The sequence below is a fragment of the Malus sylvestris genome, chromosome 3, assembly GCF_916048215.2.
Source record: "Malus sylvestris chromosome 3, drMalSylv7.2, whole genome shotgun sequence".
Lineage (NCBI taxonomy): Eukaryota > Viridiplantae > Streptophyta > Magnoliopsida > Rosales > Rosaceae > Malus > Malus sylvestris.
Genome location: NC_062262.1, coordinates 36329692 through 36345718, shown reverse-complemented (window position 1 = coordinate 36345718; position 16027 = coordinate 36329692). Strand labels below are relative to the sequence as shown.

At 37.5% G+C, this 16027-nt stretch overlaps 1 protein-coding gene and 1 pseudogene across 1 annotated transcript; both read right to left on the bottom strand.

Moving 5' to 3' along the window:
• Positions 1–614: 614 nt before the first annotated feature.
• LOC126614644 (DELLA protein RGL1-like) lies at positions 615–8680 on the bottom strand. Its single transcript, XM_050282290.1, has 2 exons — positions 8531–8680; positions 615–3237 (listed from the first exon to the last, which is right to left on the bottom strand). The coding sequence occupies exon 2, from the start codon at positions 2521–2523 to the stop codon at positions 640–642; it is 1884 nt and encodes a 627-aa protein (XP_050138247.1). The 5' UTR covers positions 2524–3237; positions 8531–8680; the 3' UTR covers positions 615–639.
• A 4560-nt stretch (positions 8681–13240) lies between these two features.
• LOC126617239 (uncharacterized) lies at positions 13241–14247 on the bottom strand (annotated as a pseudogene).
• Positions 14248–16027: the final 1780 nt, after the last annotated feature.

Sequence of the window (16027 nt, the reverse complement as noted above, 5' to 3'; positions counted from 1 at the left end):
TAGTTCTTTTAACAAACGATATGATAATCTAAAACTTACACCAGACTATTTCAAAGACTTAATGATGTGAAATTCAAAATTGATAGATAGCAAGCATAGATTTTGTACCCCATAATTAGGGGTTAGCGCTTGGCCTACATACGTAGGACTATATCCTCTTCTTTTATTGGTTGGAATTAGGGGTTCTCTACCCAATTAGAAACCCTCAAACATTTCTAAATTTGGATAAATTCAAGCACTAATGAGAATTCAAAACGGATACAATTTGATGTTTATATTTTCTATGTTCGTCATTGTGCTCTGGTTAAAATTATGTCATTGTGCTCTCTCCAATGCAACTAATTTTAAATTTATAAGAAATAAATTAATTTAAATTTGAATATCGTTTGATTAAAACGACGACGTTTTGGATAGAAAATATAAGATCAACTCAACAATCATATATTACATTGTTTTCAACTCTAAAAAATACTCTTTCTCCACCATCTCTCGACGAAGAGAGTGCAAGTTTGATATTTCTACACTACTAAGGTATCTTTTATAAGGAGTGAGATTAAATATAGAGAGACTTCTATACTTTTGTAAGAAATGTCGTATGGATGACTTAATCTGTATGTCCCAAAATCCAAGTTTTTCTTCTCAAGTAAACTTCCAAGCCGAAAGTGAATGGATTGGGGTTCCTTTCCACCCAACAATAAGACATTTCCCATTCCTATCAAGTGTGCAAGGAGGGCTTCCAAACTTTTTAGCCACCAACCTAGCTTGGTACAAAGCTGCATTACTTAAGTTGATTTCCACCATTCTAAACCTTGCAAAGAAGGCTCTCCACACCTCCATCGTCACGCTTCTCACAACCCTTTCACTCCCCTCCGCCACCACAATGTTTCGTATTCCCTCATGTAACAACTCCTCCATCAGCACTCTGTTCTTCTCCTGCTTCACGCAAGTCTCAAGGCAGTCGAAAAATGCACTGTAATAAAACAGCGCATCGATGAATCGGTTCACAAATGACGGTGAATTGTGGTTGGCCTCCACCTCAATCACCACTATTACACAAGGGGTGAGATTTCTCACCACCCTCATCAGATTTTCCAAGCAACTTGACCTCGAAATCATTGTCCTTAGTATTAAAGGCGCGTAAACCACCACAGCTTCGTCATCCTTGACATCAAACAATTGGTCCTTGACATCTTCCATGTCTGTCACAATCACTGCCTTGAATTGAAAGGGTAAGTTCAAGGCCTCTGCGACGCTTGCCAGCCTCCTTCCTGTCTCCTCGATCTTCTGCTTGCCCGTCACTCCCACTGCAGTTATTTTAAGGAGCTCAATGGGGCACTCCTCGCGCCCTACAAGCACTTCCATCAGCCCTGACCAGTGCACTCCGCTTCTGATTTCGAGATCAATCAAATGAACCTTGCTTTCCAAGACTACGTTTTCGAGTATTACTTGGATTCCTGGGTACTGCATAACTGAATGAAAAGGGGTATCTTGGTAGAATGCAAGAGTTGTAAGGTTTGTGCTTAGTCCATTACTATAAGTAGACATTTCATTCCCCTTATACATGCTGTTCCCCGTTTCCTTGTCGATCCTCTCACGAAGCGCCTTGGCAAAATAGAAAACAACCCTCTGGACAGGGTTGACTTTGAAGGAGGCAGCAAATTCGCAACGAAGAAGCAGGCGGTTTGCGCGCTCAAATTGTTGGTAGCCTACCTTCTCTGCTGCAGCTAAAAAGATGTGAGCAAGCTCCACATCTTTCGTTTCTTCTTCAGATAGACCCGAAAGCGCGTAGCCAAACGGGTGCAAAGGCATGAAAAAATCGCCATATCCTTGATTAGAGAATTGCACATACCTTGCTCCGGCAACCCTCATGATCTCCTCGGTTGACAATTTTTGTTGGATCGAAAACGAGGAGGCTTCAGCTTCATTGCATCTGTTGCTTAATCTGTCTCCCCTCAGATTCTTGAACGCACTGCCGTAGTTGTTTAGGAGCTCCAACACAGCTAAGGAAGACTGATGGGGCATTTGCTTGTTGGTCTCCGCAATGTCTGATTCTCCTATTTGGCTGTACGTGAGCTCATTCGTCGCGTCCTGGATTGGTTGCGTGGATGGGAAGGCAGAATCAAAGGTGAAATTATCCCAATCGGAGTAATTTGACTTGGATGGTTGTTGGTAATGTTGATTTTGTTGTTGGTAGTGGCGGTGGTCGTGATCTTTGGAAACATGAGATCGTGCTTTCTCGCACTTGCTGCTGGAACGTTGGAGATCATGTTCGGAACAACCTGTATCGAAACTGAAATTATCCAACATCAAATAACTTGCCTTGGATTGTTGTTGATCTTTGGACAAATGAGATAACTTTTCCATCTCTCCCAGCCCTAATTCTTCTATCCCAAACAAATGGTCTGGCTTCCCTTTGAGCTCCTGATCTTCCTTCTCATAATCTTCCAGCTGGGAAGTCAAACCACTGCCGCCGCCAAGGACTCCAAAATCAAAGGGTGTGAAGGAGAAGAATGCATTCGCCATGCCGGATTATATATGAACATACAAATTCACCAAATATATTCTCAGAGCTCAAGTGAACCTCAAGTGAGACAGTAAGATTATTCGGATTCGTATCGACGAATATATCTGTATCAGTTTGTATGTTTGGTTGATAACAACGATCGCACGCATGAATAATAAAGCACAGTTTAAGGCGAGGAATGCAACCACGATAGTGACATAATTCCGATATTGTCAACAAAGCCAGCAGCCATGAAATGCCAAAAACTTGTCCAAATAAAAACCATTTAATCCTCTATTTGAGCTAAAAATTAAACAAACGTCATTGCTAATTACCATATTTAATCAAAATATTCTGCGCAAAATTACAAGGTTGATTAAACGATGGGATTAATTAAAGGAAGAAGATGTGGACTGGCTTGGATGAGTACAGAGAGTTAAAAGACAAGCTCAGAAACATGTACGTATAACCTACCATTTAACTTGAGAAGATACCATTTAGCGTGACCATATATACAGTACTTCTCGTAGTCTCAACTTAATGCACCAATTTTTTGTTTTTACATTATAAAGGGACCAATAACAAGATACTAACTATGTTAATCTTCATTATCTGATTGATAATATATAAATGCACGTCTTGCCAAGAATAATACAATTAAATAATTAAGATACAGTTGTTGTACGTTGGGTTCATCCAAAGAAAAGACAAATGAAATTACAATTTTGGAACAGCTTACCCTGTTAGGAATGTCGGTACTACAAGATAGAGAATGCACAAGGTAAAGTAGAAAATGGACACCAAGAATTTATGTGGTTCGGCAATTTATGCCTACGTCCACGAAACAAGGATCAATCTTCACTATATGAAAAAGATGAGTACAACAAGAGTAGTCTTGCCAAGCTAAAGACAAGGCTTGATGGATACAAGAAAGTATGACACACACTTTCTATCACTCTAAACTTCACTCACAATGTGTAGTGGAACACTCTCACTCTCACTCTTGGAGTGGAACTCTAGCTTTGGACTTGATCCTTTGCTACTCACACTTGGTTCTTAATTGGTTACTTCACTACAACATCACACCCATATTTATAGGTGAGGGTTTGGCATTCTACTAGTTTATAGTGTATTCTTCAAACCTCTAGCATAGATAATTCTAGACTAGCCACAAAATTGTAGCTTCTAGATCTTTCTATTTGCAACTAAGGAAGCTAGTACTCTCTAGCTTCTTCCATCAACTTAATAACATGCTAGAATTGTCTAGCATGCTCTATCCACCTCACTTGCTTACTAGAATAATCTAGAACGTTGATCATGAGCAGGACCATATACCAACAATCTCCCCCTCCAGTCCATGAGGTAGGAATTCCGATCATGATTCCAAGTTACCTGGAGTCCATCCCAGTAGCCTTAATGCAGAATTCCAACTTTGATTTTGTGACTACCTTTGTCAACATGTTTGAAGAATTATTATCGATATGAATCTTCTTCAGCTGTAGCAACTTGTACTCGATAGCATCTTTAATCCAGTGATAACGAATATCAATGTGCTTAGTGTGTGAATGATATGTAGTGTTCTTGCTCAAATCCAGAGCACTCTGACTATCACAATAAACGTCATAATCACTTTGCTTCAAACCCAACTCTTGGAGAAACCGCTTCAACCACAACAACTCTTTGCATGCTTCTATAGCGGCTGTGTATTCAGCCTCGGTTGTGGACAAAGCAACACATTTTTGCAACTTAGATTGACAAGACACGGCTCCCCTTGCAAAAGTAAACAAGTACCCAGACGTAGATTTTCTACCATCCAGGTCACCTTCCATGTTAGCATTTGTAAATCCTTCCAAGATTGGTTTGGAATTGTCAAAGCACAAGCACATCTTAGAAGTCCCTTTCAAATATATGAGAATTCACTTAACAGCTTCCCAGTGGTCCTTCCCTGGATTAGAGAGAAACCTGCTCACCACACCTACTGCATGAGCAATATTTGGCCGTGTGCACACCATTGCATACATGATCCTTCCTACTGCTGAAGAGTAGGAAACAACTGCCATTTTCTCCTTTTCTTCATATGTTTTTGGACACGACTCTTTGCTAAACTTGATATGATTGGCTAAAGGTGAGCTTACTGGTTTGGCTGCTTTCATGTTGAACCTTTCAAGCACCCGTTCAACATACTTTTCTTGTGACAACCACAACTTCTTGGATTTTCTATCACGAATTATCTCCATGCCCAAAATCTACTTGGCTGGCCCTTAGTCCTTCATGTCAAAGGACTTAGATAACTCTTCCTTGAGCTTTTTAATCATAGAAGCATCTTGACCGACAATTAACATGTCATCAACATAAAGCAATAAAATGATGAATTTACCTCCAGAAAATTGTTGATATAGACACAAGAGTCAACATGAGTTCTCTTGTACCCATTACTCACCATGAATGAGTTGAACTTCTTATTCCACTGTCTCGGAGCCTGCTTAAAACCATATAAGCTTTTCTTGAGCTTGCACACCAAATTTTCTTTACCTTTGACTTCAAAGCCTTTGGGTTGCTCCATGTATATCTCATCTTCTAAGTTGCCGTGGAGAAATGCAGTTTTAACGTCTAACTGCTTGAGCTTAAGATCCATGCTTACTGCCATACCAAGGATAACTCGAATGGAAGTCATCTTCACCACCGGTGAGAAAATCTCATCAAAGTCAACTCTTTTCTTTTGACCAAAACCTTTGACAACCAAACGAGCTTTGTACCTTGTCATGTTGTCGTCCCTTTTCAATTTGAACACCCACTTGTTTTTCAACGCTTTTCTGCCCTTTGGAAGCTCCATCAGCTCATAGGTATCATTCTTTAATAAGGAATCCATCTCTGACTCCATTGCCTTCATCCATTTATCACTGTCGTTATGAGCTCTGGCCTCCTCATAAGTTTCAGGCTCTTCATAATTAGTCAACATGATAAACTCTGACGAAGAATACTTGGTAGACGGTATTTGACTTCTGCTGGATCTTCTGACCTGATCTTAATTCTCTTGCAGGGCTGGAGGCTCCCCCTGATTAGGTTCTCCTTGGATCTTCTCTTCTTGACTAGGTTCTCCCTGATCAGCAATCTCATGGTCTGGCACATCTTGATTAGGCTCCATCTGATCAACATTATCTGGTTCTGCAGGCACTTCATTGACAGCTGCTTCAGGGATATCACCGTGACTTTCTTCATTTGAAGCTAATGGATCAACTCCTCTGACTGCATCATTTAGTTGTGCCTCTTTACTCGAATCCCTAATTGTTTGGTCTTCATAAAAGATCACATCTCTACTTCTGATAAACTTCTTCTAGTATGGGTCTCATAATCTATAACCAAAATCTTCACCACTATAACTAAGAAAGATACACGATGTAGCTTTGTAGTCTAACTTCGATCTCTGCTCTTTGGGCACATGCACAAAAGCTTTGCAACCAAACAACTTCAGATGAGAGTAAGACATATCATTACCAGTCCATACTCTCTCTGGAACATTAAGACCTAATGGTACTGATGGAGATCAGTTGATCAAATAGCAGGCTGTCCTTACAGCTTCACCCCAGAATTGCTTTGGATAACTTTGCAGTATTCAGCATACACATGACTTTCTCTATGATGGTTCGGTTCATTCTTTCAGCAACACCGTTATGTTGTGGAGTTCCAGGAACTGTCTTCTCATGGCGTATGCCATGTTTCACACAATACTCTCTAAACTGGTGAGATGTGTACTCGCCACCGTTGTCGCTACGAAGGCACTTGAGAGGTTTCCCAATTTCCCTCTCCACCATGACATGGAACTCCTTGAATGTCTGAAACACCTTGTCTTTGGATTTCAACAAATACACCCAGACCCTTCGTGAAGCATCATCAATATAAGTAACAAAATATTTATTTCTTCCAAGTGACTCGACTTCCATGGGACCACACGCATCTGAATAAACAAGATATAATAAATTTCCTTTCTTTGTAGATGGAACAGAAAAAACTAACTCTTCTTTGTTTTCCGAATAAACAATGCTCACAAGAGTTTAACGACGTACATTTGGCAAAGAGAATGTGAGACTTCTTTGCCAAAACTTGTAGGCTTTTCTCGCTCATGTGGCCTAGCCTCTTATGCCACAAGTCTAGAGATGAGTCATCCACAACATTCAACTCACCTTTCAAAACCTTGGCATTTGACCGGTACAACGTTCAACAAAGTCGTGCTCTTGCTACCACCATTAAGCCTTTAGTAAGCTTCAATTTTCCTTCGCCAATATGGTGATAATAACCTTGTCGATCAAGGGTATCGATGGATATCAGATTGAGACGTATATCAGGAATATGTCTCACATATTTCAACATCAACTAGCAGTTGAGATTAGTTTTTAGGCAAATATCACCAATTCCAAGAATTTTGGAATAGCTTTCATTCCCCATCTTCACTATGCCAAAGTCACATTCTTTGTATGTACTGAAGAACTCCCGTTTGGACGTAGCATGGAAGGAAGCTCCATTGTCAAAGATCCATTCAATATCTTTGTCAGAGTTGCCCATATGCAGACATTCACCAACAGACAATATTTCTGGTACATCACCACATATGACAGCGGTGGTATTGCCAGTATCATCTTTCTTCTGATTGTTTCCTTCCCTTTGCTCTCTCTTCCAAACTCGACAATTTTTCTTCATATGGGGCCACAATGGTGGCATGCACCCCTGAACCTTGAGTTGGATCGGCTAGGACTCTTGCCATGACCTCTAGGCCCTTTACTCTTACTTCTTCCGCGGTTCTCTGTGACAAATACTTGGCTGCTATCTGTGCCAGAAGTCTTTCTCCTTGTTTCTTCATTGAGCATGCTATTTTTAACATTATCAAGAGTAAGAACACCATTAGAAGCAGAGTTAATTATACTCACCACAAAGGTCTCCCAATTGTCTGGCAAGGATCCAAGTAGCAATAGCGTTTGCAGCTCGTCCTCAATCATCATTTTCATAGTAGCCAACTGGTTGATGATATTTTGTAAATTGTTCAAGTGTTCTGCTACACTTAAACCATCATTGTACTTCACATTGATGCGCTATTTGATCAAGAAGGCTTTCTTGGCTGGGGTCTTCTTCTCGAACAAGGACTCAAGCTTCATCCAAAACTCGCGGGCATTGGTTTCATTAGACACATGGTGAAAAACACTATCATCTACCCATTGTCTAATTGTGCCAATAGCCTTGCGATTCATCTTCTTCCACTCGGCATCGGACATGCTCTCAGGCTTAGCGGCATCTCCTTTAATTGGCTCATGCAGATCCTTACAATAGAGAATGTCCTCCATCCTTGGCTTCCATGTTACCCAATTAGAGTTGGTGAGTTTGATCATAGTGCCACTTTTTTTCATCTTGTAGTACAAGCCAACCTGGCTCTGATACCACTTGTTAGGAATGTCGATACTACAAGATAGAGAATGCACAAGGTAAAGTAGAAAATGGACACCAAGAATTTATGTGGTTCAACAATTTATGCCTACGTCCACGAAACAAGGATCAATCTTCACTATATGAAAAAGATGAGTACAACAAGAGTAGTCTTACCAAGCCAAAGACAAGGCTTGAGGATACAAGAAAGTATGACACACACTTTCTATCACTCTAAACTTCAATCACAATGTGTAGTGGAACACTCTCACTCTCACTCTTGGAGTGGAACTCTAGCTTTGGACTTGATCCTTTGCTACTCACACTTGGTTCTTAATTGGTTACTTCACTACAACATCACACCCATATTTATAGGTGAGGGTTTGGCATTCTACTAGTTTATAGTGTATTCTTAAACCTCTAGCATAGATAATTCTAGACTAGCCACAAAATTGTAGCTTCTAGATCTTTCCATTTGCAACCAAGGAAGCTAGCACTCTCTAGCTTCTTCCATCAACTTAATAACATGCTAAAATTGTCTAGCATGCTCTAGCCACCTCACTTGCTTACTAGAATAATCTAGAACATTGATCATGGGCTGGACCATATACCAACATACCCAACAATACAAAATTAAGTATGAAATGAAGAAGAGAAGAGATCTGTAGCTCAAATGGTTCAGAAAATTTACTTATGCACCTAAGATTTTGTGTTCGATAGTCAATTAATTGGATGAGCATTGTGAGATTTAGACCTTGTTGTCTTGACGACACTACTACAAAATCATCTATAACTGGCGGTTCAAAAATCAACAAAAAACGTATATTACTGTCGGATTTTAAGCAAAATCCGACAGAAAATGGAGGCAGTGACGGATATAATAAGCGACAGAATTGCATGCGTCAGGAAATGAAATTTTCTACAAAAAATACTCTAAAATCGACAGAAATCTTGTCGGTTATAACCAACAGGATATATATGTATTATAATAAATAAAAGAATTATTGTCGGCTAAAATCGACAGAAAATACTAAAACCGCTAGTAATTCTGTCGGATAAAACCGACAGAGAATTTATTATAAAATAAATAAAATCATTATTGTCGGATAAAATCGACAGATAATATGTTAATAATAATAAAAAAAATATTTCTGCCCTCTGCATTCACCATTCGAAACCTCGCCGGAGCTCAATCTTGGAAACCTGTTGTAGGATTTTGAAGAGAGCGAGAGAGAGAGAAAATATCAGAAGAAATGAAGCAAGAGGGGGGAACCAAAAGGGGGAAGAAGAAGAAGAAGCAACACACAAACCCATAAAAATTAACATAAAATCCAACACAAACTGAAACAAATACAACACAAGAAAAAACATTTCATTCTCTTACAAGCTGTGCTGGGGTTGCAGTGGAACCAACAAAATGGTTCAAAATCAAAAGCGAACCAAACCCATATCCAATCCATCTTGGTAGATAGGATTCATCCAGCCCAGGTATTCCTGCCCAAAACCCATCAATCCATCACAATCGAAATCTCAGTCCAGAGAAAGAGAGAGAAAAAGAGCGAGAGAGTTACCGAGTGTGAAGCGGAGGACGGAGAGGTTGATTTACCCCCAAATTTTAATTTATTTTTCAACCCCATAGCACAACTAAAACCTCAAAAACTTATTTAAGTAAAGAGAAGTGGAAATGGGGGGAGAATGCGTCTCGAACTCGTTGAAGTTCGTCTGTTTACCCTTGCCGGATTCTGAAAACGAAGGACAAAGAGCAGGCATGTAAGTTTCAGCAGGTTTTCCAGTTAAAACACGCATGCAAGGAAGTATTTAGTTACATAGAATCGGTCTCAGGTGAGTCTGTGCACCACCAGTTACAAACTCGTCCGGATTTGGTTGGATTTCCTCGTTGGAATTTGGAAAGCATACACAGAGAGACGCATGGGTTAAACCTTCGAACCCCAACTAAAATTCAGTCACCAATCACCACGAAAACAAGTAAAGAATGTAAATTTGTAGGTTTGAGTTCATAAGCCTCACCTGAGTCTCGAAATGGGAACTCGGAGCTCTCGAGCTTGACCTCTTCGTCACTGATCACACATGCAAGGGTACCAGCAAAATACCCAAAGCTTGAGGATGTAGAAAATGGTGGTGGTGGCGGCTTGGTTTCGTGCATAGAGAAGTGGAGATGGTGATGGTGGTTCTCGGTGACAGAGAGAGAGAGAGAATGAGCGAGTTCAAGAGAGGGAGAGAGTTTACAAAGAGAGATAATGTTTCCAGAATGAGGAAAACAGAGGGACCGAGAGTGGGTTAATCCCACTTCGAAAATCTAAATGAAAATGACAAAATCTAAACAGAGGGACCGAGGATGCGGGAATAAAAAAAATTTCATTACTGTCGGTTAAAACCGACGAAAAAATTTTCATTCCTGTCGGTTAAAACCGACAGTACAAAAAATGCCGGCAAAATTCCCCCCAAAATTCCCTCCCAAAATTTTAAATTCCCCCCAAAATTTTGTTACTATTTTAAAAAATAAAATAATAATTGTTTGGCTTAATAAATAAATAAAAAAATGTATTTAAGTAGAATAAGTTTTTAAAAATTAAATAAATAATTATTATTTTTTCGTCGAAAATAAATAATTGTTTGGTTTAATAGATAACTATTAACTACATCTTGTAATTTTTTTGTCATGTTCATTGTTAATTTGGATAATCCAATTAAAATATTTCAAAAAAAATTGAACATTTTGCTGTTATTTACTAATTGTGTGTATCTTGTAAATGTTTTTTATATTTTGCCATGTTCTTTGTTAAATTGGATATCTTTTGTTAATTATTTTTATATTCGTTTATTGAAAATGAGAGATTGATTATTATTTTTATTTATTTTGAGCGTGAGATTGATTATAAACATACATACTTTTTGTTTTGTCTAATATATATATATATATATATACTGATATACTACAAAATGTATAATAATTCTACATAAAATATTTACCAAATATTATTGAATTGCATATATAGAAGCACAAAGATTGATGTACAAATATCCAAAACTTAGAAATTTTAAATTATGATGATGATCTGAAAATTTCAAAAAAAAAAATTGTTTGGAAATCACCTTACTGTTCCCATACAACAACAACAAAATGAAATATTATCTTACTAAAATTAATCAATTATATAAATAATAGAATGCCACTCAATTTTGCTACACTCCTCAATTTTGATGTGATACACATTGTACGAAACCTTTTTCAATGATCTAACCGTCAAACTTGTTTGTACACACTTCGAGATCACTTACGTAAAAAATCACAAAAAACAAACGTTCAGAGATTAGGTAACGGAACAAAAGTTTTCGATGGTTATAAACAAAAAATCACAATTTAACGGTTATTTTAGCTCCGGTTTTGATGATTTTTTTTACAGCTACACTCCTCGACCCTATAAGAATGCAATGAACGAATTTGATCTTCAATTTAAAATATTTACACTAGCTGATACCACAAAATCTTATTTTATACTTAATACAAGTATAATATTAACTCTAAGTGTTGATTTAATCTACCGTTTTGATGTGATACGCATTCTATGAAACGTTTTTCAACAATTCAACCGTCAAACTTGTTTGTACACATTTCAAGATCACATACGTAAAAAATCGTAAAAAAAAAACATTCAGAGATTAGGTAATGGAACAAAAGTTTTCGATGGTTATAAACGAAAAATCACAATTTAACGGTTATTTTAGCTCCGATTTTGATGATTTTTTTGCAGCTACACTCCTCGATCCTATAAGAATGCAATGAATGAATTCGATCTTCAATTTAAAATATTTACACTAGTGGATAAATCATATTTTAAACTTAATGGAAGTATAACATTAACTCTTAAGTGTTTGTTAAATCTATCAATTTGATGGGATATGCATTCTATGAAACTAGTTTCAACGATCCAACCGTCAAATATATTTTTATATACTCCGAGATCGCATACCTAAAAAATCACAAAAAACAAACACTCAGAGATTAGGTAACAAAACAAAAGTTTTCGACGGTTATAAACGAAAAATCACAATTTAACGGTTATTTTAGCTCCGATTTTGATGATTTTTTACAGCTACACTCCTCGACCCTATAAGAATGTATTGAACAAATTCGATCTTCAATTTAAAATATTTACACTAGTGGATAATTTTTTATATTTAATGGAAGTATAACATTAACTCTTAAGTGTTTGTTAAATCTATCAATTTGATAGGATATGCATTCTACGAAACTAGTTTCAACGATCCAACCGTCAAATATGTTTGTATATACTCCGAGATCACATACCTAAAAAATCACAAAAAACAAACATTCAGAGATTGGATAACAGAACAAAAGTTTTCGACGGTTATAAACGAAAAATCATAATTTAACGGTTATTTTAGCTCCAATTTTGATGATTTTTTACAACTACACTCCTCGACCCTATAAGAATGCATGGAACAAATTCGATCTTCAATTTAAAATATACTTAATGGAAGTATAACACTAACTCTTAAGTGTTTGTTAAATCTATCAATTTGATAGGATATGCATTCTACGAAACTAGTTTCAATGATCCAACCGTCAAATATGTTTGTATATACTCCAAGATCGCATACCTAAAAAATCACAAAAAACAAACATTCAGAGATTAGGTAACAAAACAAAAGTTTTCGACTATTTTAGCTCCGATTTTGATGATTTTTTACAGCTACACTCCTCGACCCTATAAGAATGCATTGAACAAATTCGATCTTCAATTTAAAATATTTACACTAATGGATAATTTTTTATACTTAATGGAAGAATAACATTAACTCTTAAGTGTTTGTTAAATCTATCAATTCGATAGGATATGCATTCTATGAAACTAGTTTCAACATCTAACAGTCAAATATGTTTGTATATACTCCGAGATAGCATGTGTAAAAAGTCTCAAAAAAAAAACATTCAGAGATTAGGTAACAGGACCGTGAGTGAAAAAAAAATATTTAAATCATTTGTTTTTTTTAATTTTTAATCAATATAACATTTTAAATAATATAATAGTCAATTTATGTTGGTTATAACCGTCAAAATAATAAAATAATAATCGCCAGAAACTAAAATAATAAAATAGTCAATTTCTGTCGGTTATAACCGCCACCATTAACTTAAAAACCGCCAGAATATGTTAAAAATATTAAAAAATAAAGAATTCAAAAATACTGAGGGTTAAATCCGCCAGGAATTTCTGTCGGATATATCCGATAGAAAGTAACTTTAATCCGACAGTAAATAAATTATGTGTCGGATATCTTTTATCCGTCAGAATGGCTTATTAACTGCCAGAATCGTCCGACACCTAAAGCTAATATTGTAGTAGTGCGACCATGATCTTCTCCGCAATCGTTACATAGTTTGGCTTCTGTCCTTCTACATAACAAAACCATGGAAAGCCACATAAGACCCTTTACCACCCTAACCATACCAATAGCCACAGTGAGGTAATATAGCCACCAACCAACACTCCTAAGCCCATTGCCAGCTCTCTTTTAGCTTTAGCCACAACAACCAAAGACTCAACCTCGTCCCTCAACCTCCACCACCACAAACAACCAAAGCTGGCAGCTATTGCCACCCTCTCAACCCACTTTTCCTCTCTAGCGCCACCGAAAATCGTGTCATCCACCACCGGCTTCACCACAACCCTACACCAATGAAGCATGGTCTCATGCAACCCTAGGAAAAATATTGCTCTGCTCAACAAACATATTTTGCCATCAACAACACCGCCGAAAGTAGCGCGCCCATCTACCTCAGCGGCGATGCTACCTTTGATTCCCAAACCGACTCAGACTTGCAATGTGCACAGGAATATCCAAGCAGTGTTCAAACGGGGACGGAAAATGGGACTCGGGAACCCGGTTATGATGGTGATTTTTCCTGTTATGCAGTGGATAAAGGCGGCTATAGTGACGATGGAAACAAGAAGATAGAGAAAAGAAGGGATAGCATAGAGGAAGAGATAGAAGATGCATGATGAATAGTAGTTCGAGGGCTCCGGAGGAGGAATGATGAGAGTGGGGAAGCTTATGCTTAAGAGACAGTTGGTGCAAGATAGCCTGGATAGGAGGAGGAATGAGAGGGGAAGCAATAAACTGAGGAGGGTGAGTGTGAGGATATGGAAAGGTTGTTTTAGGAAGATAGTCGAATTGATCAAGAGCTTCTTAGCACTTTGTTCCGAATTGTACTGCCGACCCATTTTTAGTTGTAAACCCTAAATTAAAGCGATCGATCGATCTTTTTTCTTGTCTAGAAAATGATGAATATAATGTGAAAGGCTTAGGGTTAAGCTACATACCTGATAAATTGATCACAATTAGTTGCCAACAAGAATATATAGTGGTCGCCACGCTCAAGTATAGTTGACTTTTTGACATGGTCTTATAAAAGCCCACCTTCCTAATAATTGCTTGAATGAATGTATATAGCGTTCTTTGATATATATCATTAATGATAATTAAGAAGGCTTTTAAAGTAAGACTCTTCAAAGATTCTTTATCACCTCACAGTTTAACATTAGTTTCTGTGTCAATATTATAATATATTGTGTAAAAAATATGAGGTGACAAAAAGTTCATGGAGAGTTCCACCTTTGAGAAAGTCTTCTTAGCATTTCTAATATATATATATATATATCTTAGAGAAAATTTATTGCCATTTGCTATTAGTCTATATACAATATATAGTTCGTTGGACCAGTTCAAACTTTGAAGACTTTTCTAGTATACACAGATATATATAAGTTTTTCTCCTCAATGTTGCTTGTTGCTTGTTGGGACTTTTCTAGGAAGACTGATGGGGCAGTTGCTTGTTGGTTTCCGCAATGTCTGATCCTCCGATTTGGCTGTACATGAGCTGATTTCCCGCATCCTGGATCGGTTGCGTGGATGGGAAGGAAGGGTCAAAGATGAAATTATCCAAATCAGAGTAATTTGACTTGGATTGTTATTGGTAATGTTGGTTTTGTTGTTGGTAGTGGGGGTGGGCGTGATCTTTGGAAACATGAACTCGTCCTTTCTCGGACTTGCTGTTGGATCGTTGGAGATCATGTTTGGAACAAACTGTATCGAAACTGAAATTATCCATCATCAAATAACTTGCCTTGGATTGTTGTTGATCTTTGGACAAATGAGATAATTTTTCCCTCTCTCCCAACCCTAATTCTTGTATCCCAAACAAATGGTCTGGCTTCCCTTTGAACTCCCGATCTTCCTTCTCATAATCTTCAAGCTGTGGAGTCAAACCACCACCGCCACCGAGGACTCCAAAATCAAAGGGTGTGAAGGAGAAGAATGCATTCGCCATGTCGGATAAGGGTAATGCACAAACAAATTCACCAGATATATTCTCAGAGTTTAAGAGAACATGACAATAGTATTATTCAGATTTGTATCGATGAATATATCTATATCAATTTTTATGTTTGGTTGATAACAACGATCACAAGCATGGGTACTAAAGCACATTTTAAGGCGAGGAATGCAACCATGACAGTGACATAATTTCGATATATTCAACAAAGGTAGAAGTCATGAAATGCCAAAAACCTGTATTTAACCCTCAATTTGAGCTAAAAGTTAAACAAATGTCCCTGCCAATCACCATATTTAATGAAAATATTCTGCGCAAGATTACAAGGTTGTTAAACGAAGGGATTTAATTAAGGGAAGAAGATGTGGAATCACTTGGATGAGTACGGGGAGTTAAAGACAAAACTCAGAAACATGACAAATAAAAGGGTTGGATAGGAAAGTAAAAACCTAAAAGCAGTAACTTATTATTAGATTACTGTCTGTAGTTTTTTCAGTTGGAGAAGATTACTATAGACTTTGATCCTTTTTAATCCAGCATTTTCGGTAATATCATGGAATTGGAAATTCGGAAGAAAACTTTTTAACTCCAATTAGGTCAATTAATAGTGGTATTCCTCTTCACTGGTAAGTGAGAAGTCTTAGGTTCGATTCTAGCCAAAGGCGAATTTGAATCATATTATTGCTAGCCCATTGTGAGGCCAAACCCACCCCCCCTAGTGTAGATAATAT

Coding starts and splice junctions, on each gene's coding strand:
- LOC126614644 (XM_050282290.1), bottom strand. CDS start 2,523: ATGGCGAATGCATTCTTCTCCTTCACACCCTTTGATTTTGGAGTCCTT.